Raw genomic sequence first — 27,427 nt, 5'->3', positions numbered from 1 at the left:
CGCATGCTCGGAGTACACGTCCTGGTAACCCGTCTTGCCCTGCGGCCTTGTGAATGTTGACCTGCTTAAAAGCCTTACTCACGTTGGCTACGGAGAGCGTGATCACATAGTCATCTGGAACAGCTGATGCTCTCATGCATGCTTCAGTGTTGCTTTCCTCGAAGCGAGCATAGAAGTGATTTAGCTCGTCTGGAAGTCTTGTGTCACTGGGCAGCTTGCGGCTGTGCTTCCCTTTTGTAGTCTGTAATAGTTTTCAAGCCCTGCCACATCCGACGAGCGTCAGAGCCGGTGTAGTACGATTCAATCTTAGTCCTTTATTGACTCTTTGCCTGTTTGATGGTTCGTCAGAGGGCATAGCAGGATTTCCGGGTTAGAGTCCCGCTCATTGAAAGCGGCAGCTCTACCCTTTAGCTCAGTGTGGATGTTGCCTGTAATCCATGGCTTCTGGTTGGGGTATGTACGTACGGTCACTGTGGGGACGACGTCATCGATGCACTTATTGATGAAGCCAGTGACTGATGTGGTGTACTCCTCAATGGTATCGGAAGAATCCCGGAACATATTCCAGTCTGTGCTAGCAAAACAGTCCTGTAGCTTAGCATCTGCGTCATCTGACCACTTCCATATTAACCGAGTCACTGGTGCTTCCTGCTTTAGTTTTTGCTTATAAGCAGGAATCAGGAGGATAGAGTTATGGTCAGTTTTGCCAAATGGAGGGCGAGGGAGAGCTTTGTACGCGTCCCTATGTGTGGAGTAAAGGTGGTCTAGAGTTTTTTTTTATCCTCTGGTTGCACATTTAACATGCTGGTAGAAATTGGGTCGAACGGATTTAAGTTTCCCTGCATTAAAGTCCCCGGCCACTAGGAGCGCTGCATCTGGATGAGCGTTTTCCTGTTACTTATGGCCTTATACAGCTCATTGAGTGCAATCTTAGTGCCAGCATCGGGTTGTGGTGGTAAATAGACAGCTACGAAAAATATAGATGAAAACTCTCTTGGTATATAGTGTGGTCTACAGCTTATCATGAGATACTCTACCTCAGGCGAGCAAAACCTTGCGACCTCCTTAGTATTAGATTTTATGCACCAGCTGTTGTTTACAAATATAAACAGACCGCCACCCCTTGTCTTACCGGAGTCAGCCGTTCTATCCTGCCGATGTAGCGTATATCCCGCCAGCTGTATGTTATCCATGTCGTCGTTCAGCCACGACTCGGTGAAACATAAGATATTCCAGTTTTAATGTCCCGTTGGTAGGATGACCTTCATCTTAGGTCGTACAATTTATTTTCAAATGATTGAACATTGGCTAATTGGATTGATGGAAGAGGCAGTTTACACGCTCGCCGTCGGATCCTTACAAGGCACCCCGACCTACGTCCACGATATCTCAGTCTCTTTCTTGTATTTTTTATTTTACCTTTATTTAACTAGGCAAGTCAGTTAAGAACAAATTCTTATTTCCAATGACGGACTACACCGGCCAAACCCGGACAACGCTGGGCCAATTGTGCGCCGCCCTATGGGACTCCCAATCACGGCCGGTTGTGATACTGCTTGGAATCGAACCAGGGGGTCTGCAGTGATGCCTCAAGCACTGAGATGCAGTGCCTTAGACCACTGCGCCACTCGGGAGCCGAATGATGGGGGTTTGGGCCTTGTCGGGTGTCTGTAGGATATCCTTTGCGTCCGACTCGTTGGAGAAAAAATATTCGTCCAATACGAGGTGAGTAATCGCTGTCCTGATATCCAGAAGCTCTTTTTGGTCATAAGAGATGGTGGCAGAAACATTATGTACAGAATAAATTAAAAATAACGCGAAAAAACACACATAATAGTACAATTGGTTAGAGGGCTATTCTCTGTAGAAGAGATTGTGTTGGCAATTAAATCTATGCAGTGTGGTAAATCCCCTGGACCCGATGGATTTCCAAGCGAATTCTTTAAAAAAGTATCAGATCAACTCTCTCCTCTCTTGCCTTCCGTATTTGAGGAATCATTCTCCTCACACTCTTTACCCTCAACAATGAGACAAGCATTTATTTCACTTACTCTGAAAACGGGAAAAAAAACAATTGTATGGTTCATATAGGCTAATTTCTTTACTGAATTGCAATGTAAAGATACTTTCTAAGATGATTGCCTGCCGTTTTGAGTCAGTCCTTCCCTCCATTATCTCTACAGATCAAATTGGTTTATTAAAAATCGTCATCCTTTTTCAACAACAGACATCTTTATAATATACTTTATAATCCCTCTTCATCTGACACTCCAGAGATATTGTTATCACTTGATGCTGAGAAGGCGTTTGATCGGGTGGAGTGGGATTATCTATTTTATACTCATAAACAATTTGGATTCGGTCCCAATTTTATGTCTTGGATGAAAGTCCTTTACTCCTCCCCTATGGCTGCGGTGCGCACAAATAATAAATGTTCATCCTATTTCCAACTTCAACGTGGGACAAGACAGGGTTCTCCTTCTATCCCCCCAGCTGTTTGCAATCGCAAATGAGCCTTTAGCTATAGCAATACGTAATAACACCACTATCAAAGGTATTTAAAGAGGGGGCTTAGAGCATAAAGTTTCACTCGATGCGGATAAAATGCTGTTATATATGTCTGACCCTTTAACTGGTCTTCCAGAGATCCAGGTTCTACTAAAGACATTTGGGAAAATATCTGGGTATAAGGTTAACCTACAAAAAAGTGAATTGATGCCTATTGATCCTTCTGCCATGCAAACTTATTTTAGTCATGTGTCCTTCAGAGTGACTACACAGAAATTAAAATATTTGGGGATTTGGGTCACACACAATTTCAAAGATCTCTATAAAGCCAATTTCCCACCCTTGAACGCTGGGATTTACTTCTCTTTCTTTGGGCGGAATAATTAACACTGTTAAAATGAATGTATTACTTAAGTTTTTATACTTATTTCAATGTATTCCTATCTTTCGGACAAAATATTTTATCTCCATAGATAAACTGATATCTGCTTTTATCTGGAACAAGAAAAACCCTTGGATACGTAAGAGCATATTGCAGAGATCTCGCTCCCAGGGTGGTCTAACACTTTCGAAGTTTCAATATTATTACTGGGCAGCTAATATAAGAATCATTCTATATTGGATGACAGAAATCCCTGATGTTACAGGCCCAAAATGGTTGACCTTGGAGATCTCATCCTGTGGCCCCACCTCCTTAGCTGCCTTACTCTGCTCAAAACTTGCATTAGCTGAGCCTGTTTCCAAATACACTAAAAACCCTATTGTGAAACATTCTCTACAAACCTGGAAACAGTTCAGGCGATTGTTTGGTCTCAGTGAGTTTTCAACTTTCTTGGCCCAAGCAAGTCTCTTCTTCTTATTGGTGTCCTTTGGTAGTGGTTTCTTTTCAGCAATTCGACCATGAAGGCCTGATTCACGCACTCCTTTGAACAGTTGATGTTGAGATGTGTCTTGTTACTTGAATTCTGTGATGCATTTATTTGGGCTGCAATCTGAGGTGCAGTTAACTCTAATGAACTTATCCTCTGCAGCAGAGGTAACTCTGGGTCATCCTTTCATTAGAGCCAGTTTCATCATAGTGCTTGATGGTTTTTGCGACTGCACTTGAAGAAACTTTCAAAGTTCTTGAAATGTTCTGGATTGACTGACCTTCATGTCTTTAAAGTAATGATGGACTGTTGTTTCTCTTAGCTTATTTGAGCTGTTCTTGCCATAATGTGGACAACTGATTGGCTCAAACGCATTAAGAAGGAAAGAAATTCCACAAATTAACTTTTAACAAGGCACACCTGTTAATTGAAATGCATTCCAGGTGACTACCTCATGAAGCTGGTTGAGAGAATGCCAAGAGTGTGCAAAGCTGTCATCAAGGCAAAGGGTGGCTACTTCCATATGTGTTATTTCATAGTTTTGATGTCTTCACTATTATTCTACAATGTAGAAAATAGTAAAAATAAAGAAAAACCCTTGAATGAGTAGGTGTGTCCAAACTTTTGACTGGTACTGTATGTCATGCCTGCTTTAAGTGTGGTTTTGGGGTGGGGCTCTGTTAGAGCGTGGGTGGGTTGGGTTGGGTTTGATTTGGTAGGGGATCCATGTGTGCTCTGCCCTCTACCTGTTCTGTCTGTGTTATCTGCATAATCATAACAAATGCCAAATAAAAATACCTTTGAAAAAACAAAAACAACAAAACGGAAATAATACATTTACATAAGTATTCAGACCCTTTACTCAGTACTTTGTTGAAGTACCTTTGGCAGCGATTACAGCCTCGAGTCTTCTTGGGTATGATGCTACAAGCTTGGCACACCTGTATTTGGGGAGTTTCTCCCATTCTTCTCTGCAGATCCTCTCAAGTTCTGTCAGGTTGGCTTGGGAGCGTCGCTGCACAGCTATTTTCAGGTCTCTCCAGAGATGTTCGATCGGGTTTAAGTTCAGGCTCTGGCTGGGCCACTCAAAGACATGCAGAGACTTGTCCCGAAGACATTCCTACGTTGTCTTGGCTGTGTGCTTAGAGTCATTGTCCTGTTGGAAGGTGAACCTTTGCCCCAGTCTGAGGTCCTGAGCGCTCTGGAGCAGGTTTTCATCAAGGATCTCTCTGTACTTTGCTCCGTTCATCTTTCCCTCAATCCTGACTAGTTTCCCAGTCCCTGCCGCTGAAAAACATCCCCACAGCATGATGCTGCCACCACCATGCTTCACTGTAGGGATGGTGCCAGGTTTCCTCCAGAGGTGATGCATGACATTCTGGCCAAAGAGTTCAATCTTGGTTTCATCAGACCAGAGAATCTTGTTTCTCATGGTCTGAGAGTCCTTTAGGTGCCTTTTGGCAAACTCCAAGCGGGCTGTCATGTGCCTTTTACTGAGGAGTGGCTTCCGTCTGGCCACTCTACCATCAAGGCCTGATGGTGGAGTGCTGCAGAGATGGTTGTCCTTCTGTAAGGTTCTCCCATCTCCACAGAGGAACTCTGGAGCTCTGTCAGAGTGACCATCGGGTTCTTGGTCACCTCCTTGACCAAGGCCCTTCTCCCCCGTTTGCTCAGTTTGGCCTGGCGGCCAGCTCTAGGAAGAGTCTTGGTGGTTCCAAACTTCTTCCATTTAAGAATGATGGAGGCCACTGTGTTCTTGGGGACCTTCAATGCTGCATAATTTTTTTGGTATGGTTACCCAGAACTGTGCCTCGACACAATCCTGTCTCGGAGCTCTACGGACAATTCCTTCGACCTCATGGCTTGGTTTTTGCTCTGACATGCACTGTCAACTGTGGGACCTTTAAATAGACAGGTGTGTGCCTTTCCAAATCATGTCCAATCAATTGAATTTACCACAGGTGGACTCAAATCAAGTTGTAGAAACATCTCAAGGATGATCAATGGAAACAGGATGCACCTGAGCTCAATTTCGAGTCTCATAGCAAAGGGTCTGAATACTTACATAAGGTATTTCTGTTTGCCACTGCAAGTTGAATAGTTTGGGATTTTCAGTCACTAAAAGACAATTTAAGCATAATTTCCTTGCATTTGTATAATTGTTGTTTGACTAGCATCTCCTCTCCTGTGTTCAGGCATTCCTCTACCTCTCCCTAAAATAGCCAGCCCTTAGCTGCTGGCTAAACATTCACCTGATGAAGAACAGTGTGGGGTAGCATCCAAAATGGCACCCTAATCCCTATTATAGTGCACTACATTTGACCATAGCCCTATGGGCCCTGGTCAAAAGTAGTGCACAATATAGGCAATCGGGTGCCATTTAGGACACAACCTGTGAGTTAGATAGTCACAGTGTTAATCCACTCTTGTTTGAAACCCTGTTGAGGCTGTGCTGACAGGGCGTAACTGGAGGGAATGGCTCAAAGTAATGGGAAAGAGTGGCCCTCTCCATTGTTTACCGAACAAAGTCACAGGGAATTTGGTTTGACCCCCGTAACTTTGGGTCACAAGGACTTTTCCATGGTTGAAGGGTTAAGTGGTGTGTTGAAAGTGTAATCTTCTCTTAATGGTGCATGGATCCATTAATTTTGTCTAAAATTAGATATTCTAATTGTGCTGAAAAGCAACAATTTACTCATATTAAACATGATTATTCTCTGTAGTGTATGCTGACTTTAAAATGAATTTGGACAATCAAATATATTGTATCGTTGAAGAAAATGTACATATGTGTATTTTTGCAGGGCATCGTGAAACTGGACATTCCCTTGTTTCCCCACCCCTGAAGACCACCTGACCCACATACATGGAGGGTAAAGAAGAGATCAGTGACACAGACAGTGGTATCATTCTCCACTCTGGTAAGGACCAAATACCTTTATCAACTTGCATGACACTAACATGTATTCACTATAATGGGACACCTGTAGTGAGACATTAGAGTCAAAAAATTTTCAAACTTGATATGTTATGGGTTTTGTTTTAAAAACCTATTTGTGTTCCAGTTATAATGAAGTAGTTATGCAAGCAAGCCACAGTTTTATTTATTCTTTGGTGCTCCATTTCTAAGAAGATGCAGTGGCTACTACCAATGATTTCTATAAACCAGTAGCTGAGCTATCGCTGATCACATTCTTCACCGCATATTTTATTTAGTCACACGCTTTTTCCCCACATTGGGAGATTATCAGTCCAGACAGAATTGGGGGGTTTTGTCATTCAGTGATTGGTATGTTTTCTAATGTTTATTTTCTCCTGCATGGTTGCCATTCCGGTAACAGTTACTGTGTGACGTCCTGTCTGTCAGTACCTGCAGGGATTGAGCTGATAATCTCTGAAAGCATGTGACACACGTTGCAGCTGGCCTGGAGACATTAGTAGCCCTGTGAATGAACTCAGGGTTTTCGTCCCAAATGGCATTCTACTCCCTAAATAGTGCACTACTTTTGGGCTACCCATAGGGCTCTTGTCAAAAGTAGTGCACTATATAGGGAGTAGGGTGCAATTTGGGATACACCCCAGTTGTCATTAGTCTCTGGCGGTTCTGGAGAGCCACCTAACTATTCCAGTAGAGCGACATATTGTTTATCACCTTGGTTTCACTCCCAGGTTTCACTCCCTTTCACACTTTCATGACAGTTTCAGTATCAGTCAATAAAACAGTAAACAGTATGAGTACAGACACTCATTGTCTCTTAAAATAACCATGTCTTGTCTAGGTGTCATCTTTGCTCACCATCTTCAACGTTGCTGCTCATGAGTGGGCAGAACCTCAGGATTGGAGCAACATTTTTGGTTGCATTTGTATTGCAACCTTTTTTGTTTTGGACATAGTTTATTCTTTCCAACCAGTTGGGTTATCTGTGTGATACAGCTGCAACCATATCAAATTGACAAGCAAGCATTACCAATTGAAAACTTGTGCCAAAAGATTGTGTCCAGATATCTATAGCCACGCTGTTTTCAATCCTTAGACCTCACAGTAGCCTCTTTGTCATTGTGTGTCCCAGGCCCTGATAGTCCTGCCACAATTATGAAGGACATGACCACTCACACCCGGGCCGTCAAACTCAAGCACCAGTCACTGGAGGACCGGCTAGAGCTCTGCCTACTGGAGCTGAAGAAACTCTGCATCCGAGAGGCTGTGAGTACCCCTGGATATAGTACACACACACACACACACACACACACACTTTACACACACACTTTACACACAGACACACTCCACTCTATCAGGGTTCAGGCCATTTTCACCATGACATCAGTGGAATTTCCCCATCAGTGAAACCATGACCTTGATGTCGGGGGTGGGGGGTTCATAGAGAGATGTTAATCAAGCTCTGACACAGGCAGAGAGGCCGATACGTAAGCTTAATAATACTGTCAAGATGTTAATTAAATAATTGCCTGGCACTCTGAAACTACTGAGGCGATAAAGACTGCCCACAGTCTGAAATGAAAGGCTTCTTTGGTTTGCTGCTCCTGACCAATGATAACACAACTATCACTTCCCTTTCAGTTAGGCTTATTTGTTGGGCTTTTAAGTGAGACAAGTTGGGGCAATTAGGAGGCAGCCAATGGACCTTAGGTGTCCCTATTATACAACACTAAATTCTCTCTCCCATATCTGGATCTCAGCAACTAATTCAGCCCTGAGAATGTCCCTGTCTCATCCGTCATCATTATGAGGGGCTGCGTTCCAAATGGCACCCTATTCCCATATGACTCTGGTCCAAAGTAGTGCACTATGTAGGTAATAGGGTGTCATTTGGGATGTAGACCAGTTCTGATCATTATTTCCTGTTGAAAATTGGGCTTGGCTCTTCTGTCGGGACTTGTCCTGTCAAGGTGTGCTGCCTGGAAGGAGGATCTGATGACACCTCTTCCTGCTCTCAGGAACACGACAGTGACTTAGATCATGACCAACCGTTCTGACGCTATTGTCTGTGTCTAGGAGAAAAAATTTACCTTTTATTTAGACTGACTCAAAACATACACAGGGTAATAATGCACTCTCACACTCAGGTTGAGTTTATGTGCAGCTAGAGAACAGGCCAGTGAGATGGATACACTGGGAAGGTGAGGCCCTAAGAATGTGTTGTGAAAGAGTAGGAACTATAGAAAAGCAGCATTGCGTAACAAACACTTGAGAACAATTTCCATGTCCCAGCATGTAAGGCAGGATAGATTTTTTAAACAATATTTCAAAATGAAGGAAAAACTAAATTAACTCTGAGGGTTCATGGAACTTGGTAGATTTGGAGGGAATGGGGACCGATTGGCTCTGAAGTACAAACTAATATAATATGTACACTGAACAAAAATATAAACGCAACATGCAACAATTTCAAAGATTTTACTGAATTACAGTTCATATAAGGAAATCAGTGAATTTAAATAAATTCATTAGGCCTTAATCTATGGATTTCACATGACTGGGCTGGGGTGCAGCCATAGAGCCTTGGAGAGCATAGGCCAACACACTTGGCAGCCAGGCCCACCCACTGGGGAGCCAGGCCCAGCCAATCAGAATGAGTTTCACCCCACAAAAGGGCCTGGCTGCCAGACAGAAATACTCCTCAGTAACCCCCCACCCCTCCTCAGACAATCCCGCAGGTGAAGAAGCCGGATGGGGAGGTCCTGGGCTGGCGTGGTTACACGCTGTCTGCAGTTGTGAAGCCGGTTGGACATACTGCCACAATCTCTAAAATGACATTGGGGGCAGCTTATGGTAGAGAAATGAACATGCAATTCTATGGCAACAGCTCTGGTGAACATTCCTGCAGTCAGCATGCCAATTGCATGCTCTCTCAAAACTTGAGACATCTGTGGCATTGTGTTGTGTGACAAAACTGCACATTTTAAAGTGGCCTTTTATTGTCCCCAGCACAAGGTGTACCTGTGTAATGATCATGCTGTTTAATCAGCTTCTTGATATGCCACACCTGTCAGGTGGATGGATTATCTCCGCAAAGGAGAAATGCTCACTAACAGGGATGTAAACAAATTTGTGCACAAAATTTGAGAAAAATACGCTTTTTGTGCTTTTGGACAATTTCTGGGATCTTTTATTTCAGCTCATGAAACATGGGACCAACACTTTAAATGTTGCGTTTTATATTTTGGTTCAGTGTATATTAAAGGGATACTTCGGGATCAAACTGCACACAGAGACATAAAAATGGTATCCACAAATTAATATAACTCTGGGGAAGTAGAGAAAGGGATTCATTGCCAAAATCCCAAGGTTTTTTCTTTAACATACAGTGCATTCGGAAAGTATTCAGACCCCTTCCCTTTTTCCACATTTTGTTACGTTACAGCCTTATTCTAAAATTGATTAAATAAAATGTTCCCTCATCAATCTACACACAATACCCCATAATAACAAAGCAAAAACAGGTTTTTAGAAATGTTTGCAAAAAAATAAATATAAATACCTTATTTACATAAGTATTCAGACCCTTTGCTATGAGACTCGAAGTTGAGCTCAGGTGCATCCTGATTCCATTGATCATCCTTGGTATGTTTCTACAACTTGATTGGAGTCCACCTGTGATAAATTCAATTGATTGGACATTATTTGGAATGGCACACATCTGTCTATATAAGGTCCCACAGTTGACAGTGCATGTCAGAGCAAAAACCAAGCCATGAAGTCGAAGGAATTGTCCGTAGAGCTCCGAGACAGGATTGTGTCGAAACACAGATCTGGGGAAGGGTACCAAAAAATGTCTGCAGCATTGAAAGTCCCCAAGAACTCAGTGGCCTCCATCATTCTTAAATGGAAAAAGTTTGGAACCACCAAGACTCTTCCTAGAGCTGGCTTCACAGCCAAACTGAGCAATCGTGGGAGAAGGGCCTTGGTCAGGGAGGTGACCAAGAACCCGATGGTCACTCTGACAGAGCTCCAGAGTTCCTCTGTGGAGATGGGAGAACCTTCCAGAAGGACAACCATCTCTGCAGCACTCCACCAATCAGGCCTTGATGTAGAGTGGCCAGACGGAAGCCACTCCTCAGTAAAAGGCATGACAGCCCACTTGGAGTTTGCCAAAAGGCACTTAAAGGACTCTCAGACCATGAGAAACAAGATTCTCTGGTCTGATGAAACCAAGATTGAACTCTTTGGCCTGAATGCCAAGAGTCACGTCTGGAGCAAACCTGGCACCATCCCTACAGTGAAGCATGGTGGTGGCAGCATCATGCTGTGGGGATGTTTTTCAGCGGCAGCGACTGGGAGACTAGTCAGGATCGAAGGAAAGATGAACAGAGCAAAGTAGAGAGAGATCCTTGATGAAAACCTGCTCCAGAGCGCTCAGGACCTCAGACTGGGGCGAAGGTTCACCTTCCAACAGGACAACTACCCTAAACACACAGCCAAGACAACGCAGGAGTGGCTTCGGGACAAGTCTCTGAATGTCCTTGAGTGGCCCAGCCAGAGCCCGGACTTGAACCTGATCGAACATCTCTGGAGAGACCTGAAAATAGCTGTGCAGTGACGCTCCCCATCCAAACTGACAGAGGATCTGCAGAGAAGAATGGGAGAAACTCCCCAAATACAAGTGTGCCAAGCTTACCCAAGATGACTAGAGGCTGTAATCGCTGCAAAAGGTGCTTCAACAAAGTAAAACATTTTTTTATACATTTGCTAAAATGTCTAAAAACCTGTTTTTGCTTTGTCATTACGGGGTATTGTGTGTAGATTGTTGAGGCAAATTATTTTTTTTTTTAATACATTTTAGAATAAGGCTGTAACGTAGCTAAATGTGAAAAAGTCAAGGGGTCTGAATACTTTCTGAACGCACTGTACATGATTTTTGTTGTGTTGAATTAACAGAATATGATTCCTCATATTTTAACCAGCTTACATCTGGTGTTTTTTTACCATGTCTTATAGGAGCTGACTGGTCGGCTGTCTGCAGACTACCCTTTGCTGCCTGGGGAGAAGCCGCCTCAAATTCGCCAACGTATCGGAGCTGCCTTCAAACTAGACGAGCAGAGCATCCCACAGGGAACAGTGGTAAAGAGCCTGACAGGGTTTTGGCATGGACACTTGTCATTTACACTGACTCTCCCTTTAACAGTAGTTGTAAAAGCCACACACACATGTGTACTTAATACTGAAGGCCACTCCCGTGGTTCCCCTTGGGAGAAATGTAGTTTCTCTATTCAAGCCATCGCCACCTTCCATGGCACCAACCATCAATAATCAGGCTTCTGTCATCGTAAGAGATCTTTAATTTTAAGCCACTCATGTTTGCCCAACCTCCTTTTGTCAACTCCTGTAGAACTCTGAGCTGAACTCTGTGGAAGCTGAGCTATCCCTGCAGCTGCAGATATACAAAGCAGTCCAAAGACTCTGCTGTGAGGAACACCAGAGCAAGGCGGTGAAGAGAAGCCGGTTACAGCAGTGCAAGCGTGAGGAGAAGAAAGTCAAACAACTGCAGGAAACAGCGTTTCAGCTGCGCCTACAGCACGGACGGACATCACCACGGCCAGGCTGCACCAGCACACAGAGAGGTGAGCTCCGCGCTACTGGCCGACTGATAAAATAACATTGAAATCTCTCCTCTCTGACCTGAGAGGAATGGAATTCCAGTGCCGTTTCCATGGATTAATACAGTTGTTTGCTTTGCTTTTGTTTCCAGATCAGGGCACTTCTGATGATAGCTCTCTGTCGGATTCGGCGCTGCTCGACGAAGGTTAGAGTCACTATGTGCAAAAACTACTCTTGTACAAGTTATATGGATAAGCATGCTATGACAATACCACCAAAGTACCTAATAACTCTCTGAATTTAATTGTATCTCTACTTTACTCCAGAAGAGGTGATTAGTCAGTCATCTCAACCATCTGTGGAGCCCCCTCACCTAGGAGGACCAGCAGATCCTCCCCAGCCTCCCCCAGGCCCCTCACACCCCCCTGGGCCTAGCCCCCACCAGCCTCCCACTACTACTCCAACCCTGGAGGAGCTACAGTCCCGTTTCAACACCAGCCTGGAATTGGAGCCCCCTCCCATCGAGCACTCCCCCTGGACCGAGTCCAGTCTAGACCAGCCTTACCAGAAGATCAAGAAGAAGTCACGCTCTGGTAGCAGCAGGTCAAGGTAAAGGCCAAGGGGGAACCCACTGTGCCTCCTGTAATTTTATATGAACGCTACCCTTGAATTTATTGTACAGGAAAGCCCAAGAATAGCCATAATTGAAGCTTCATGGGTTGGTGAAAGCTCTCTTAAATACAAATCATTATGGCTTGGTAATTGTTTCCATGTAGCCTAATATAAGATTGCCTTGACTTTTTGAATTCATGCAGCTCCATAGTTGAACCCAAATAGATCTACCTTTATGAGAAACCACAAGGTCAGGAATCTGCTTTGGCAGCACTTATCTGAAACGTAAACTCCTCCATTTGATATTTGAAAAATGAGAGTTCCTTTTCATGTGGTTTCTCTCAAGTTGGCATTAATACGTACTTTGTTATTTTGGGAAGGATGTTACTCAGGAACATTTTGATTCAAGTCGCGACTCGTCTTTGAGAGACAGCTCAAATAGACTAATAAATACAAGGGCACATGGAACAGGTTCAAGCGTGCAAAGTACATGCACTCATTTGGCCAACTCATGGCCTGTTTTTCCTCTGACTAAAAACATTTTTAGGGTTTAGTCATTAAACCAGTTCTCTCTCCTTCCTGTCCATGTTACATTTCTGCAGTAGTCCAGCCGTGACCCCTGTGTTGCCTCCAGTGGAAGCCTGTTGTGGAGACACGGCCCTGCCGCTGCAGTTCTCCTCCCATCTAAGACTGTGCTACACCCAGTCCAACAGCGCCCCATCCACCCCGGAGATGCACCTTCGCCGCCAGCTCTCTCTCAGGTCAGCACGTTTAAATGTTTTACATTTATATTTTGGTAGATGTTCTTATAGAGCGACTTACAGTAAGTGCATTCAACTAAGGTAGGTAAGACAACCGCATATCACAGTCACACAGCACCACTGTCCACCATTTTATATCTCATCCACTCTGTCCCCACACCGCTTGAATCTTGAGACTGTCTCACTGTATCTTACAAATGAGTTTGGATATTTGTACTGTTTTGGCCTTGTTTGTAATGCTTCTATGTAATATTTTACAGACTCCCCAACAGTGAGCCTCCGTTGAAACTGGATAAGGATCGAGGTCGCACCCGTGTTCCCAGGAGGCGACTGATGGATTACGTGGTAACGTCTCCAGCCGAGTCCCCTGTCCAGAGGGGAGGCTATGGAAACCCCATATACCACTCCAGCTCTGAGACTGAGGACAGTAACTCTGAACACTCTGCCCCATCCTACACCAGCTCCCCGTGTCGCGAGATGCCCTGTGACCTGCCCAGGCAGTGTCAGCCCACCTATAGGTACCAACACTCCAGCCCCAATGACAATCATCGACCAATGGCCTACCCCCTAGGCCCCGGCTTCTACCAAAACACCCAGCACCAGTCCAGCCCCAGCTTCCACAGGGATTACTATAACGATGGGATGGTCTACCCTTCAGAGATGGACATGACCAGGTTGTATCATGGCCCCCCGCCCCCCTGTCACTCCAGCCAGTATGAGCACTGGTATGAGGAGGCCCCTGTGCACCCCCAGCGGGCTCTCAGGCCCCTGCCCCCTCACATCAGACTGTCCCGCGCACCTTCGCTCCGGGAGTACCCCCACCACTCCTCCAGAGGTCTCCCCCAGCAGGTGGTAAACGAGGAGCTCAAGTCGTGGCACCAGCGCAAGCAGTTCAGACCTCACTCCCTGGACAGACAGGGCGCGGTCAGGATGAGGAATGTACAGGGCCGCGAGTCACCTCTCTCCCAGCACAATAAGTACCATGAACAGGTAAACCGCCACGACGGCACTTCACTTACTACATGATTGCAATGTAGTTGCCCAATTTGAAGTTATTGCCTTTGCGGAATTACTGTTAGCACTGGATTATATTACTGTCAGGTTGGTGTCACTTGGTGCCCCGCAGGCTTTAGAGGAGAAGGGAATTTCTAATCAGTTAAGATGGATGCTACTGGGGTGCTGTGTCCAGGCCTGTCTGCAAGTTCCATGGAATCAGAACTCTTTAAAATGTTTGTGTCGTATATTAATGCAGTCTTTACAAGCAAACTTACTTTGCGTTCTACTGAACTGTGTGAGTTTGGCAATCACACCTGACAAGTATTACCTCCATGAACTAGTAAGCACACTATGTGAGGACAGGAGTCACAGGACAACACGCAACTCTCAATGATACTTGTCTCAGCACGTTTTATGACAGGGGTAGGCAAACCTGTTCCTGGAGTGTCGCAGGTACTGCAGGATTTTGTCTCAACTAGGCACCACACGGAGCTACTAAGTTAATTGATCAGTTCAGTGATTGCCTAAATTCAACACTCCTGGTCTTCCAGGTTGGTTAAATCAAAAACATGAAGTGCCTGCAGCATTCCAGGACCAGGGTTGCCTACCCCTGTTTTATGACTTTCACTGGTTGTTTTTAATTGTTTAGGAGCCACCGTTCACACAATATCGTTTTTATGGTCCCATTGTCCAAGGGCAATATGCACACTCACTGAATTGCATTGAGAGAGAGAAACTTTGATACAGTATGGGCCCTGGTCAAAAGTAATGCACTATATAGGGAATAGAGTGCCATTTGGGATGTACACACTGTATTCCAGCTACGCCCCATGGATCTCCTTACTGCTGTTTTGTCAGCCTCACAAATGGCTCGCACTTTGACCCTGAGTTTCGCTTCAGGACGCATCTTATTTACTTACATACAGTGCATTCAGAAAGTATTCAGACCCCTTGACTTTTTCCACATTTTGTTACGTTACAGACTTATTCTAAAATGGATTAAATTACAAATGTTCCTCATCAATCTACACATAGTACCCCATAATGACAAAGCAAAAACAGATTTTTCAATTTTTTTGCAAATGTATTAAATATACTAAACAGAACTTCATATTTAAAATGCAAAACAGTATTCAGACCCTTTGCTATGAGACTAGAAATTGAGCTCAGGTGCATCCTGTTTCCATTGATCATCCTTGAGATGTTTCTACAACTTGATTGGAGTCCACCTGTGGTAAATTAAATTGAATGGACATGATTTGGAAAGGCACACACCTGTCTATATAAGGTCCCACAGTTGACAGTGCATGTCAGAGCAAAAACCAATCCATGAGGTCAAAGAAATTGTCCGTAGAGCTCCGAGACAGGATTGTCGAGGCACAGATCTGGGGAAGGGTACCAAATAATGTCTGCAGCATTGAAGGTCCCCAAGAACACAGTGGCCTCCATGATTCTTAAATGGAAGAAGTTTGGAACCACCAAGACTCTTCCTAGAGCTGGCCGCCTGGCCAAACCTGAGCAATTGGGGGAGAAGGGCCTTGGTCAGAGAGGTGACCAAGATCCCGATGGTCACACTGACCGAGCTCCAGAGTTCCTCTGTGAAGATGGGAGAACCTTCCAGAAGGACAACCATCTCTGCATCACTCCACCAATCAGGCCTTTATGGTAGAGTGGCCAGACGGAAGCAACTCCTCAGTAAAAGGCACATGACAGCCCGCTTGGAGTTTGCCAAAAGGCACCTAAAGGACTCTGACCATGAGAAACAAGATTCTCTGATCTGATGAAACCAAGATTGAACTCTTTGGCCTGAATGCCAAGTGTCACGTCTGGGGGAAATCTGGCACCATCACTACAGTGAAGCATGGTGGTGGCAGCATCATGCTGTGGGGATGTTTTTCAGCGGCAGGGACTGGGAGACTAGTCAGGATTGAGGGAAAGATGAACGGAGCAAAGTACAGAGAGATCCTTGATGAAAACCTGCTCCAGAGCGCTCAGGACCTCAGACTGGGGCGAAGGTTCACCTTCCAACAGGACAACGACCCTAAGCACACAGCCAAGACAGCGCAGGAGTGGCATCGAGACAAGTCTCTGAATGTTCTTGAGTGGCCCAGCCAGAGCCCGGACTTGAACCCGATCGAACATCTCTGGAGAGACCTGAAAATAGCTGTGCAGCGACACTCCCATCCAACCTGACAGAGCTTGAGAGGATCTGCAGAGAAGAATGGGAGAAACTCCCCAAATACAGGTGTGCTAAGCTTATAGCGTCATACCCAAGAAGACTCAAGGCTGTAATCGCTACCAAAGGTGCTTCAACAAAGTACTGAGCAAAGGGTCTGAATCCTTATGTTAATGTGATATTTCAGTATTTTTATTTTTTATACATTTGCAAAAATTTCTGCTTTGTCATTATGGGAGATTGTGTGTAGATTGATGAGGGTGGGAAACATTTTCATCCATTTTATAATAAGGCTGCAACGTCACAAAATGTGGAAAAAGTCAAGGGGTCTGAATTCTTTCCAAATGCACTGTATCTTTTGAGTTCAAAAACAGTTTAAGAAAATCTATGGAGGCAGGTGGTGAGTCAATGTGATTTTTAAGACATTGAAATGATTATAATATGAGACGCAGTGGGTATCCTGAGTTTTCTCTTTCTCCAGAGGGCAAGGTGTGGGAATGGTCATGCATGATAGTAAGACCCAGGTGCCACATTCCTGTGTCGTTTTACTGTCTTTACCCTTCAGCAATGATTTAGATCGCCAGCGGTTGGAAAAGCATGGGCAGCTGTAGTACAGTACTGGATCTAATATTTCTCTGTTGTTTTTGGGTCTAATATTTCTCAGTAGTAGTAGTGACCATTCTTCATTTCAGGGGATGTTCTGATCACAGGAAGTAAATGAGGTTTAAGAGACATTCAGACAGCTGCAGTGCATACTGTTCGTGTGGCCCTCCCATAGTCAACCTCACCCCTGAATCATACAGTGTCACGCTGAGTCACAGTGTAGCTCACTGTAGAGAAAAATGACACACCCTTGTTGTGGATCAGCTGCTAAAACCTAAAAGCCAAGCATTTTGAGACACTATGGCTGAAATCAAATAAAGTTTTGATTTGGTTTGAACTCTTATGACCTTCTCATTATGGAGCTCTCAATGGTGAAGTTATACCACAGTGCTATGTACTGTACTTCCTTTAACATCATATTTGTATCTCCAACTTGCTGGTGTTGTGAGAACTGCGTAATACAGCAGATGAGCCCTTGGTCTCTGCTGTAGGGCAGTATACTCACTCCTGACCCTGAAGGGTTTCAGGGAACCACCAGCAGAAACATCATTGCAATTATCTACTTTGTTGCCTTATCTCCATATTGTGAACTTCCAATAATGTTATTGCTAGTGATATTTAAAATCATAACTCTGTTAGTACTGACTTGAAAAACCAGACATTGAAATAAATGTTCCCTGTTTTTGTCGTCCCGTCTGCAGGCTCCCCAGAGACGTGTCATCCAGAGGGCAGCGGACGGGACCCCAGAGCAGTGGTTTGTGGATGACGACTCGGAGATCGTCAGTCAGGTGTAGGACTAGGGAGAGGGCCCCCAGTGCCACCCCCTCTCTGGAAAGCTCTGACCTCCTCCCCCGCCCACAGAGCCCTATTTATTCATTAATTTATTACATCACTGGACCTGGTGCTGATATGCGATGAGAGAGAGAGACTGGGCATAATATCAAAGAGGATCTGAGGCTTTATACATTGACTTCAACATGTTACCCGGGCAACCAGAAAGTCAATTAAAGGCACAAAGCAACAGACCACAACGTTCCCCTGCTGCCTCCCTTTTTACTGTGAAAGAGCCGCTGTGTTGAACATTCTTTCATGGTTAGTTTATCTGTTTTTTGTATGGATCTATTGATGTGTTTAGTACTATCGAAAATGTTTCTAAAATATGTATTTAGTTATTGTTTTTCTAAAAGAAAAAGTTTCTCTTTAGAAATGAATAAATAATGGAATAAAGATGTATACTGTTAATCCTATCAGTGTCATTCTGTTATAATCTTCACTTTCTTCAGAGTTGGGAATTCAATTCCAACAGGAAGTTTCTGAGTGGTGGTATCCATAGAATCAGAATAAGTACCAATATTATTATTATCATTGGTTACACATTATTTTGTCATCATTCGACCGTTCAGCGTTGAAGCTGCACTGTCTTTTATCAATTTACTAGTCTCTCCCTTACAGACATTTGTAGCAAAAAGCACTTTGACTGGCAAAGAAGTTGAAGTTACTGCCGGGTGCCTTCATTTCTCACATTTTGGCTCATGATCATCCCCTGCTTGTGGACAGTAATTATGCCCTTGATAAACCATTATTTTATTATGCATTATAACAATACACTTTTTGTACATAGATAATTGGTACTTGAAAGTTGGACTTTATTTAACCATGGATGTCACATTGAACAATACATACTACAAAACACTGTTATTCTAAACAAAGTATCTCATATTGTTCCACATATCCTATTAATATTCATATTAATAGTTGTAATAATTCAGTTCTGCCACCCTTTTTAGAGTTTACATAAGACATTCAATCATTTAGCCATCTGGCTGGCTAAAACGGGCACTTTTATAGTAACACTGCTACTCCTACTGCTCTCTCCTCGTCTGACCATGTGTTCTCGCATACCCCGAGAGCATCTGGTCAGCGGGGTGGTGGCACAGGAATCCTCATCTCTCCCAAGTGGACATTCTCAATTTTTCCCCTAACCCATCTGTCCATCTCCTCATTTGAATTCCATGCTGTCACAGTCACTAGCCCATTTAAGCTTAATATCCTTGTCATCTATCGCCCTCCAGGTTCCCTTGGAGAGTTCATCAATGAGCTTGACGCCTTGATAAGTTCCTTTCCTGAGGATGGCTCACCCCTCACAGTTTTTGGGGGATTTCAACCTCCCTACGTCTACATTTGACTCATTTCTCTCTGCCTCCTTCTTTCCACTCCTCTCCTCTTTTGACCTCACCCTCTCACCGTCCCCCCCTACTCACAAGGCAGGCAATACGCTTGACCTGATCTTTACTAGATGCTGTTCTTCTACTAATCTCACTGCAACTCCCCTCCATGTCTCCGACCACTACTTTGTATCCTTTTCTCTCTCGCTCTCCTCCAACACTACTCACTCTGCCCCTACACAGATGGTAATGCGCCGCCGCAACCTTCGGCTCTCTCTCTCCGCTTCTCTCTCCTCTTCCATCCTATCATCTCTTCCCTCTGCTCAATCCTTCTCCCTCCAATCTCCTGATTCTGCCTCCTCAACCCTCCTCTCCTCCCTTTCTGCATCCTTTGACTCTCTATGTCCCCTATCCTCCCGGCCGGCTCGATCCTCCCCTCCAGCTCCGTGGCTTGATGACTCATTGCGAGCTCACAGAACAGAGCTCCGGGCAGCTGAGCGGAAATGGAAGAAAACTAGACTCCCTGCGGACCTGGCATCTTTTCACTCCCTCCCTCTCTACATTTTCTTCATCTGTTTCTGCTGCTAAGGCCACTTTCTACCACTCTAAATTCCAAGCATCTGCCTCTAACCCTAGGAAGCTCTTTGCCACATTCTCCTCCCTGCTGAATCCCCCCCCCTCCTCCCTCTCTGTGGATGACTTCGTCAACCACTTTGAAAAGAAGGTTGACGACATCCGATCCTCGTTTGTTAAGTCAAATGACACTGCTGGTCCTGCTCACACTGCCCTACCCTATGCTTTGACTTCTTTCTCCCCTCTCTCTCCAGATAAAATCTTGCGACTTGTGACTGCAGGCCGCCCAACAACCTGCCCGCTTGACCCTATCCCCTCCTCTCTTCTCCAGACCATCTCCGGTGACCTTCTCCCCTACCTCACCTCGCTGATCAACTCATCCTTGACCGCTGGCTATGTCCCTTCCGTCTTCAAGAGAGCAAGAGTTGCACCCCTTCTCAAAAAACCAACACTCGATCCCTCTGATGTCAACAACTACAGACCAGTATCCCTTCTTTCTTTTCTTTCCAAAACTATTGAGCGTGCCGTCTTTAGCCAACTCTCTTGCTATCTCTCTCAGAATGACCTTCTTGATCCAAACCAGTCAGGTTTCAGGACTGGTCATTCAACTGAGACTGCTCTTCTCTGTGTCACGGAGGCTCTCCGCACTGCTAAAGCTAACTCTCTCTCCTCTGCTCTTGTCCTTCTAGACCTGTCTGCTGCCTTTGATACTGTGAACCATCAGATCCTCCTCTCCACCCTCTCCGAGCTGGGCATCTCCGGCGCGGCTCACTCTTGGATTGCGTCCTACCTGACCGGTCGCTCCTACCAAGTGGCGTGGCGAGAAGCTGTCTCCGCACCACGTGCTCTCACCACTGGTGTCCCCCAGGGCTCAGTTCTAGGCCCTCTCCTATTCTCGCTATACACCAAGTCACTTGGCTCTGTCATATCCTCACATGGCCTCTCCTATCATTGCTACGCTGACGATACACAACTAATCTTCCCTTTCCCCCTTCTGATAACCAGGTGGCGAATCGCATCTCTGCATGTCTGGCAGACATATCAGTATGGATGACGGATCACCACCTCAAGCTGAACCTTGGCAAGACGGAGCTGCTCTTCCTCCCGGGGAAGGACTGCCCGTTCCATGATCTCGCCATCACGGTTGACAACTCCGTTGTGTCCTCCTCCCAGAGTGCGAAGAGCCTTGGCGTGACCCTGGACAACACCCTGTCGTTCTCCGCTAACATCAAGGCGGTGACCCGATCCTGTAGGTTCATGCTCTACAACATTCGGAGAGTACGACCCTGCCTTACACAGGAAGCGGCACAGGTCCTAATCCAGGCACTTGTCATCTCCCGTCTGGATTACTGCAACTCGCTGTTGGCTGGGCTCCCTGCCTGTGCCATTAAACCCCTACAACTCATCCAGAATGCCGCAGCCCGTCTGGTGTTCAACCTTCCCAAGTTCTCTCACGTCACCCCGCTCCTCTGCACACTCCACTGGCTTCCAGTTGAAGCTCGCATCTGTTACAAGACCATGGTGCTTGCCTATGGAGCTGTGAGGGGAACGGCACCTCCGTACCTTCAGGCTCTGATCAGTCCCTACACCCAAACGAGGGCATTGTGTTCATCCACCTCTGGCCTGCTGGCTCCCTTCCTCTCGCGGAAGCATAGTTCCCGCTCAGCCCAGTCAAAACTGTTCGCTGCTCTGGCACCCCAATGGTGGAACAAGCTCCCTCACGACGCCAGGACAGTGGAGTCACTCACCACCTTCCGGAGACATTTGAAACCCCACCTCTTTAAGGAATACCTGGGATAGGATAAAGTAATCCTTCTACCCCCCCACTGGCTATAGGGTGAATGCACCAATTTGTAAGTCGCTCTGGATAAGAGCGTCTGCTAAATGACGTAAATGTAAATGTAAATGTAAATGATTAAAGCTCGAATCTGCAGCTGAAACAATAACAAAGCCGACACCCGGCCTCTGTTTTGTTAAACAGCTGATGGACGGGCCTGGAGAAATGTAACAGTTCTCAAATTCATAGACACAGCTATCGATGCAAGGGCTGACCATCTATATAAAAAGTATAGTTTTAATCATGTTTTGAGGCTATAAAGTGTTTGTTTACATTGATGTTTACAAACATTGGGGTAAAACATATATTTTGAGTCTGATTGGGTACGACAGTTAAGAACATAAGTGAATTAAAGGACCTCTAATAAATTAATTATGACACTTGCCCTTGCGCAGTAAAGCAATACTTGACAACTGTTTTTACAGAGGCACGTTTTTTCACTACACCGGAAGTTACATTCCACCAGCAAGAATAAGCAAGACCAAGCAAGGCCGGGACCTCGGCGATTTTCCTTCAAAATAAAAGTCCTGCAATGAAGATGGTGAAAAATAATACAAATGGTCGAAATTCGTAACATTTTATGAGGATTTGTTAGCAGACTTCGAATTTTGTTTAACATTATGAAAAAGGGAATAAAGTTAATCGCCTTTATAGCACAAATAATATTATAGCACTGACATTATTGTTATCAGCATTAAAAGTAATGATTAGCCTACTAGATAGTTATCATGGGAACAACAGTAACACAAATAACAAATCAATATTTATAATGCTACTATTAATAATAGTAATATGAATATTAATAATTGTATTATAATAATCAACTTTAGAAAACACTATTAATCACATTGTTAATTAGCTCATTCATATTGTACGATGTTCAGTATGTTTTTCAAATTGGACATATTGCACTGTAGTACACAATTTCCTGTAGCCTACATTGTGTCGCAGTCCATTCTACTCAGGAGCACCTCTAGTTTCCAAATCCAAGGAGCGTCGCTGCTAATTAGGTGGCCCTTATGGAGTGGCCCATCAACTGAAATCGAATAATTTGTTGATATTGGACATACAGTGCTATGAAAACGTATTTGCCCCCTTTCTAATTTTCTCTACTTTTATTAGATAAAGGGAACATAAGTGAACAAATAACACAACAATTACATATTTATTTCATTTATTTCTTAAACAAAGTTATGCAACACCCAATTCCCCTGTGTGAAAAAGTAATTGCCCCCTTACACTCAATAACTGGTTGTGCCACCTTTAGCTGCAATGACTCCAACCAAATGCTTCCTGTAGTTGTTGATCAGTCTCTCACATCGCTGTGGAGGAATTTTGGCACACTCTTCCATGCAGAACTGCTTTAACTCAGTGACGTGTGGGTTTTCAAGCATGAACTGCTCGTTTCAAGTCCTGCCACGACATCTCAATTGGGATTAGGTCTGGACTTTGACTAGGCCATTCCAAAACTTAAAATGTCTTGCTTTTTAGCTATTTTCATGTAGACTTGATTGTGTGTTTTGGATCATTGTCTTGCTGCATGACCCAGCTGCGCTTCAGCTTCAGCTCACAGACGGATGGTCTGACATTCCCCTGTAGAATTCTCTGATACAGAGCAGAATTCATGGTTCCTTCTATTAAGGCAAGTCGTCCAGGTCCTGAGGCAGCAAAGCATCCCCAAACCATCACACCACCACCACCATGCTTGACCATTGGTATGATGTTCTTACTGTGGAAAGCAGTGATTGGTTTTCACCAGGCATAATGGGACCCATCTCGTCCAAAAAGTTGACTAAAGTTTGCCAAAAAGCACCTGGATGATCATCAAGACTCTTGGAAGAAAGTTATATGGACAGATGATTCAAAAGTATAACCTTTTGGACGACATGGTTCCAGTAATGCCTGGCGAAAACCAAACACTGCATTCCACAGAGAGAACATCATACCAAAGGTCAAGCATGGTGGTGGTGGTGTGATGGTTTGGGGATGCTTTGCTTAATATAAGGAATTTGAAATTATTTATACTTTTACTTTTACTTTTGATACTTAAGTATATTTAAAACCAAATACTTTTAGACTTTTACTCAAGTAGTATTTTACTGGGCGACTTTCACTTTTACTTGAGTCATTTTCTATTAACTTATCTTTCCTTTTACTCAAGTATGACAATTGAGTACTTTTTCCACCACTGCAGATGAGGCACATTTTGGAGAGTTCAGGCTTACCACTCCAAATAATATAGTGTGTTTACATTGACTCGTGACAAATGGGAGAGGGTCCATTCAGAAAGAAGTGGTAGGTATTTTAAAAAGTAGGCCTATTTGCACCGCTGAGAAGCGGGGTCTAGAAAACAGTAGCAGTTGTGGTGTTTATTTGTGCTTGTTCTCTAAAGTAGTCTTATGAGAGGGCAATATGTATACACTTTTTCACAATGGCATGCAATACTATGTTTTATGTGAGTAATCGGAGAGGAAATTACTTAGTTGAAAGAAGTTAAGGTTTTAAGCTTGAATGGTACAGCAGACTGATGAAAGGAAGATATATGCTTAATAATGAAATTATATTTAACTATAAATGTGTTAATTATTTCATATAGTTGTGTGCACCAATATCGATAATTTGATATGATTTTGATATCAATATGAGTAAGGCATATCGTGAAATTGGTTCATTCTTCCTGTTAATCTACACTATTCTGTAAAAAAGCATACATGACTGTTCCTGCATGCACAAAGCCCTCTTACAGACCTTCTAACAGGCTGCTTAGCATACTTCAAAAATGAACACTAAAACAAAAACAGTGCCCATCACTAATTTATTGGATTTATTCGATGAGGGATTGCAAGGAATGAATGTATCATGAAGTGTCTTAGACCATACATTTTTTGCCGAAACATTTAAATGGGGGGCTGAAATTAATTAATGTATCCTAGAGTGTGTTTGACCATGAATTGTAACTTACACATTTCATATGGACTTTAGTCCCCCATGAAATAACACCATATATAGATTCTACAGAGCCTACTGAGTATCCCCTACAATACTTTTACTGCGGCACCCAGAATAGTTTTTGCTCTATAAGCCAATATGTATTCCATATACAGTGATCCGCATTGTGGCCGCCAATGGAATGGGTGGAGTAAAAGACCAGGAACACTCTGTATTATTCAGAGTCCCATGAAATGACACCATATATACATTCTACAGACCCTACTGAGTATTCCGTACAATAATGCAAGTAGTCCGGGTAGCCATGATTAGCTGTTCAGGAGTCTTATGGCTTGGGGTAGAAGCTGTTAAGAAGCCTTTTGGACCTAGACTTGGCGCTCCGGTACCGCTTGCCGTACGGTAGCAGAGAGAACAGTCTATGACTAGGGTAGCTGGAGTCTTCGATCATTTTTAGGGCCTTCCTCTGACACCGCCTGGTATAGAGGTCCTGGATGGCAGGAAGCTTGGCCCCAGTGATGTACTGGGCCATACGCACTACCATCTGTAGTGCCTTGCGTTCGGAGGCCGAGCAGTTGCCATACCAGGCGGTGATGCAACCAGTCAGGATACTCTCGATGGTGCAGCTGTAGAATTTTTTGAGGATCTGAGGACCCATGCCAAATCTTTTCAGTCTCCTGAGGGGGAATAGGCTTTGTCGTGCCCTCTTCACGACTGTCTTGGTGTGTTTGGACCATGATAGTTTGTTGGTGATGTGGACACCAAGGAACTTGAAGCTCTCAACCTGTTCCACTACAGCCCCGTCGATGAGAATGGGGGTGTGCTCAGTCCTCTTTTTTTTCCTGTAGTCCACAATCATCTCCTTTGTCTTGAGCACGTTGAGGGAGAGGTTGTTATCCTGGCACCACACAGCCAGGTCTCTGACCTCCTCCCTATAGGCTGTCTCATCGTTGTCTGTGATCAGGCCTACCACTGTTGTGTCGTGGGCAAACTTAATGATGGTGTTGGAGTCGTGCCTGGCCATGCAGTCATGGGTGAACAGGGAGTACAGGAGGGGACTGAGCACACACCCCTGAGGGGCCCCTGTGTTGAGGGTCAGCGTGGCAGATGTGTTGTTACCTACCCTTACCACCTGGGGGCGGCCCGTCAGGAAGTCCAGGATCCAGTTGCAGAGGGAGGTGTTTAGTCCCAGGGTCCTTAGCTTAGTGATGAGCTTTGAGGGCACTATGGTGTTGAACGCTGAGCTGTAGTCAATGAATAGCATTCTCACGTAGGTGTTCCTCTTGTTCAGGTGGGAAAGGGCAGTGTGGAGTGCAATAGAGATTGCATCATCTGTGGATCTGTTGGGGCGGTATGCAAATTGGAGTGGGTCTAGGGTTTCTGAGATAATGGTGTTGATGAGAGCCATGACCAGCCTTTCAAAGCACTTCATGGCTACAGACGTGAGTGCTATGGGTCGGTAGTCATTTAGGCAGGTTATCTTAGGTTGGAACTGTTGCTGTTAAACTGATTGAAGCAAGATGCTTTTTGAGGCAAACACACTCACACAGTTCTGTTACTTACAGCAGGAAGCGGTCTCATGCCTGACTGAGAAAGCAGTAGATCCAGTTTTGCACAACATACCTATGCGAGTCAGGGTTCTCAACTCTGGCATACTTAAAAAAACAAGTACAGAAACAGACTCAATGCTGAGCATGACCTCAGGGTTGCACTGTCAAAAATTGAGCACAGAATAGACATGCATGTTGAACACTTCAACAAGCCACACACCTCTCATTAGGACTGTGTGTGTGTGTTTTCTGGTCTACATTTGTGTGATGTGATCAATCTGTTTATTCCAGTTCAGAATAATAATAATTACTTGTATTTTAACAGCAACAGTTCCAACCTATACTTTTTTTCAACAATAATTTCTACAGTAAGATGTACAGTAGGCCTGATCATTTTTCATCTGTACTGTTACTTAGGGTTACACTATCAAAAACTGAGCCTGTGTGTGTGTGTCTTTGTGTGTGTGTGTGTGTGTGTGTGTGTGTGTGTGTGTGTGTGTGTGTGTGTGTGTGTGTGTGTGTGTGTGTGTTATGTTATACATCTGTGTGATGTGATCCATCAGTTTATTCCAGTTCAGAATGAAAATGATTTATTGTATTTTGACAGCAACAGTTCCAACCTAGACAGATATTTAAGTGTTTTTAATTGGGAAAAATAAGCATGAATTGCTATTTACATGTATATGGGTATTTCACTTTAATTGTTATTTGTTTTTGTCTATATTGCATTTGTTTTAGGCATAAGGGCAATGAAATGTACCAATATGTACGTATATTTGCATGTTTTCATAAGCTTGGGTCCCAGGAAAACACTGAATTTCTAATTTGGGTCCCAGGCTGAAAAAGTTTAAGAACCCCTGCTATAAGCCAATATGTATTACATTTACAGTGCTTCGCATTGTGGCCACCAATGGAATGGGTGGAGTAAAAGACCAGCAACACTCCGTATTATTCAGAGCCCCATGAAATGACACCATATGTACATTCTGACCCTACTAAGTATTTCCTACAATACTTTTACTGCGGCACCCAGATACAGACCATACTAAGTATTCCCTACTGTAAAAATGGCCAGCTCATCTCCTTTCTAAGACCCCAACTTTCTTTTGGTTTTCTTATTGAAATAAGGTCACGCCAATCATCATAATTCTATTAGCCAATCAGCAGCCTTTTTTCCCGGGACTTAGCGTAATACCCGACCAGGCAGGGCCTCAGGCAGTCTGTAGTTTTCCATTCTGATGACCAACCGGTTTTTCTCTCCTGCTTATTCTCAG

The 27,427-nt window shown here is 44.3% G+C and overlaps 1 protein-coding gene across 3 annotated transcripts in view; it reads left to right on the top strand.

The window, feature by feature from the left end:
* The window catches only part of LOC121575900 (innate immunity activator protein), a 39,726-nt gene extending 21,402 nt beyond the window's left edge, over nt 1-18,324 (top strand). For 2 of the 3 annotated variants that reach the window (XM_041889190.1, XM_041889191.1), the window contains exons 2-10: nt 6,182-6,298; nt 7,448-7,581; nt 11,335-11,457; nt 11,726-11,957; nt 12,086-12,139; nt 12,261-12,543; nt 13,149-13,307; nt 13,568-14,297; nt 17,784-18,324. In XM_041889190.1, coding sequence (XP_041745124.1) covers nt 6,244-6,298; nt 7,448-7,581; nt 11,335-11,457; nt 11,726-11,957; nt 12,086-12,139; nt 12,261-12,543; nt 13,149-13,307; nt 13,568-14,297; nt 17,784-17,876 — 1,863 coding nt within the window. In that variant the 5' untranslated portion in view covers nt 6,182-6,243 and the 3' untranslated portion in view covers nt 17,877-18,324. The remainder of the gene's footprint in view (nt 1-6,181; nt 6,299-7,447; nt 7,582-11,334; nt 11,458-11,725; nt 11,958-12,085; nt 12,140-12,260; nt 12,544-13,148; nt 13,308-13,567; nt 14,298-17,783) is intronic. The other variant, XM_041889193.1, reaches the window with a different exon arrangement.
* The last annotated feature ends 9,103 nt before the right edge of the window (nt 18,325-27,427 follow it).

Source organism: Coregonus clupeaformis, chromosome 10 (assembly GCF_020615455.1).
Source record: "Coregonus clupeaformis isolate EN_2021a chromosome 10, ASM2061545v1, whole genome shotgun sequence".
Taxonomy (NCBI): Eukaryota; Metazoa; Chordata; class Actinopteri; order Salmoniformes; family Salmonidae; genus Coregonus; species Coregonus clupeaformis.
This window is presented reverse-complemented; position numbering and strand designations above follow the sequence as displayed.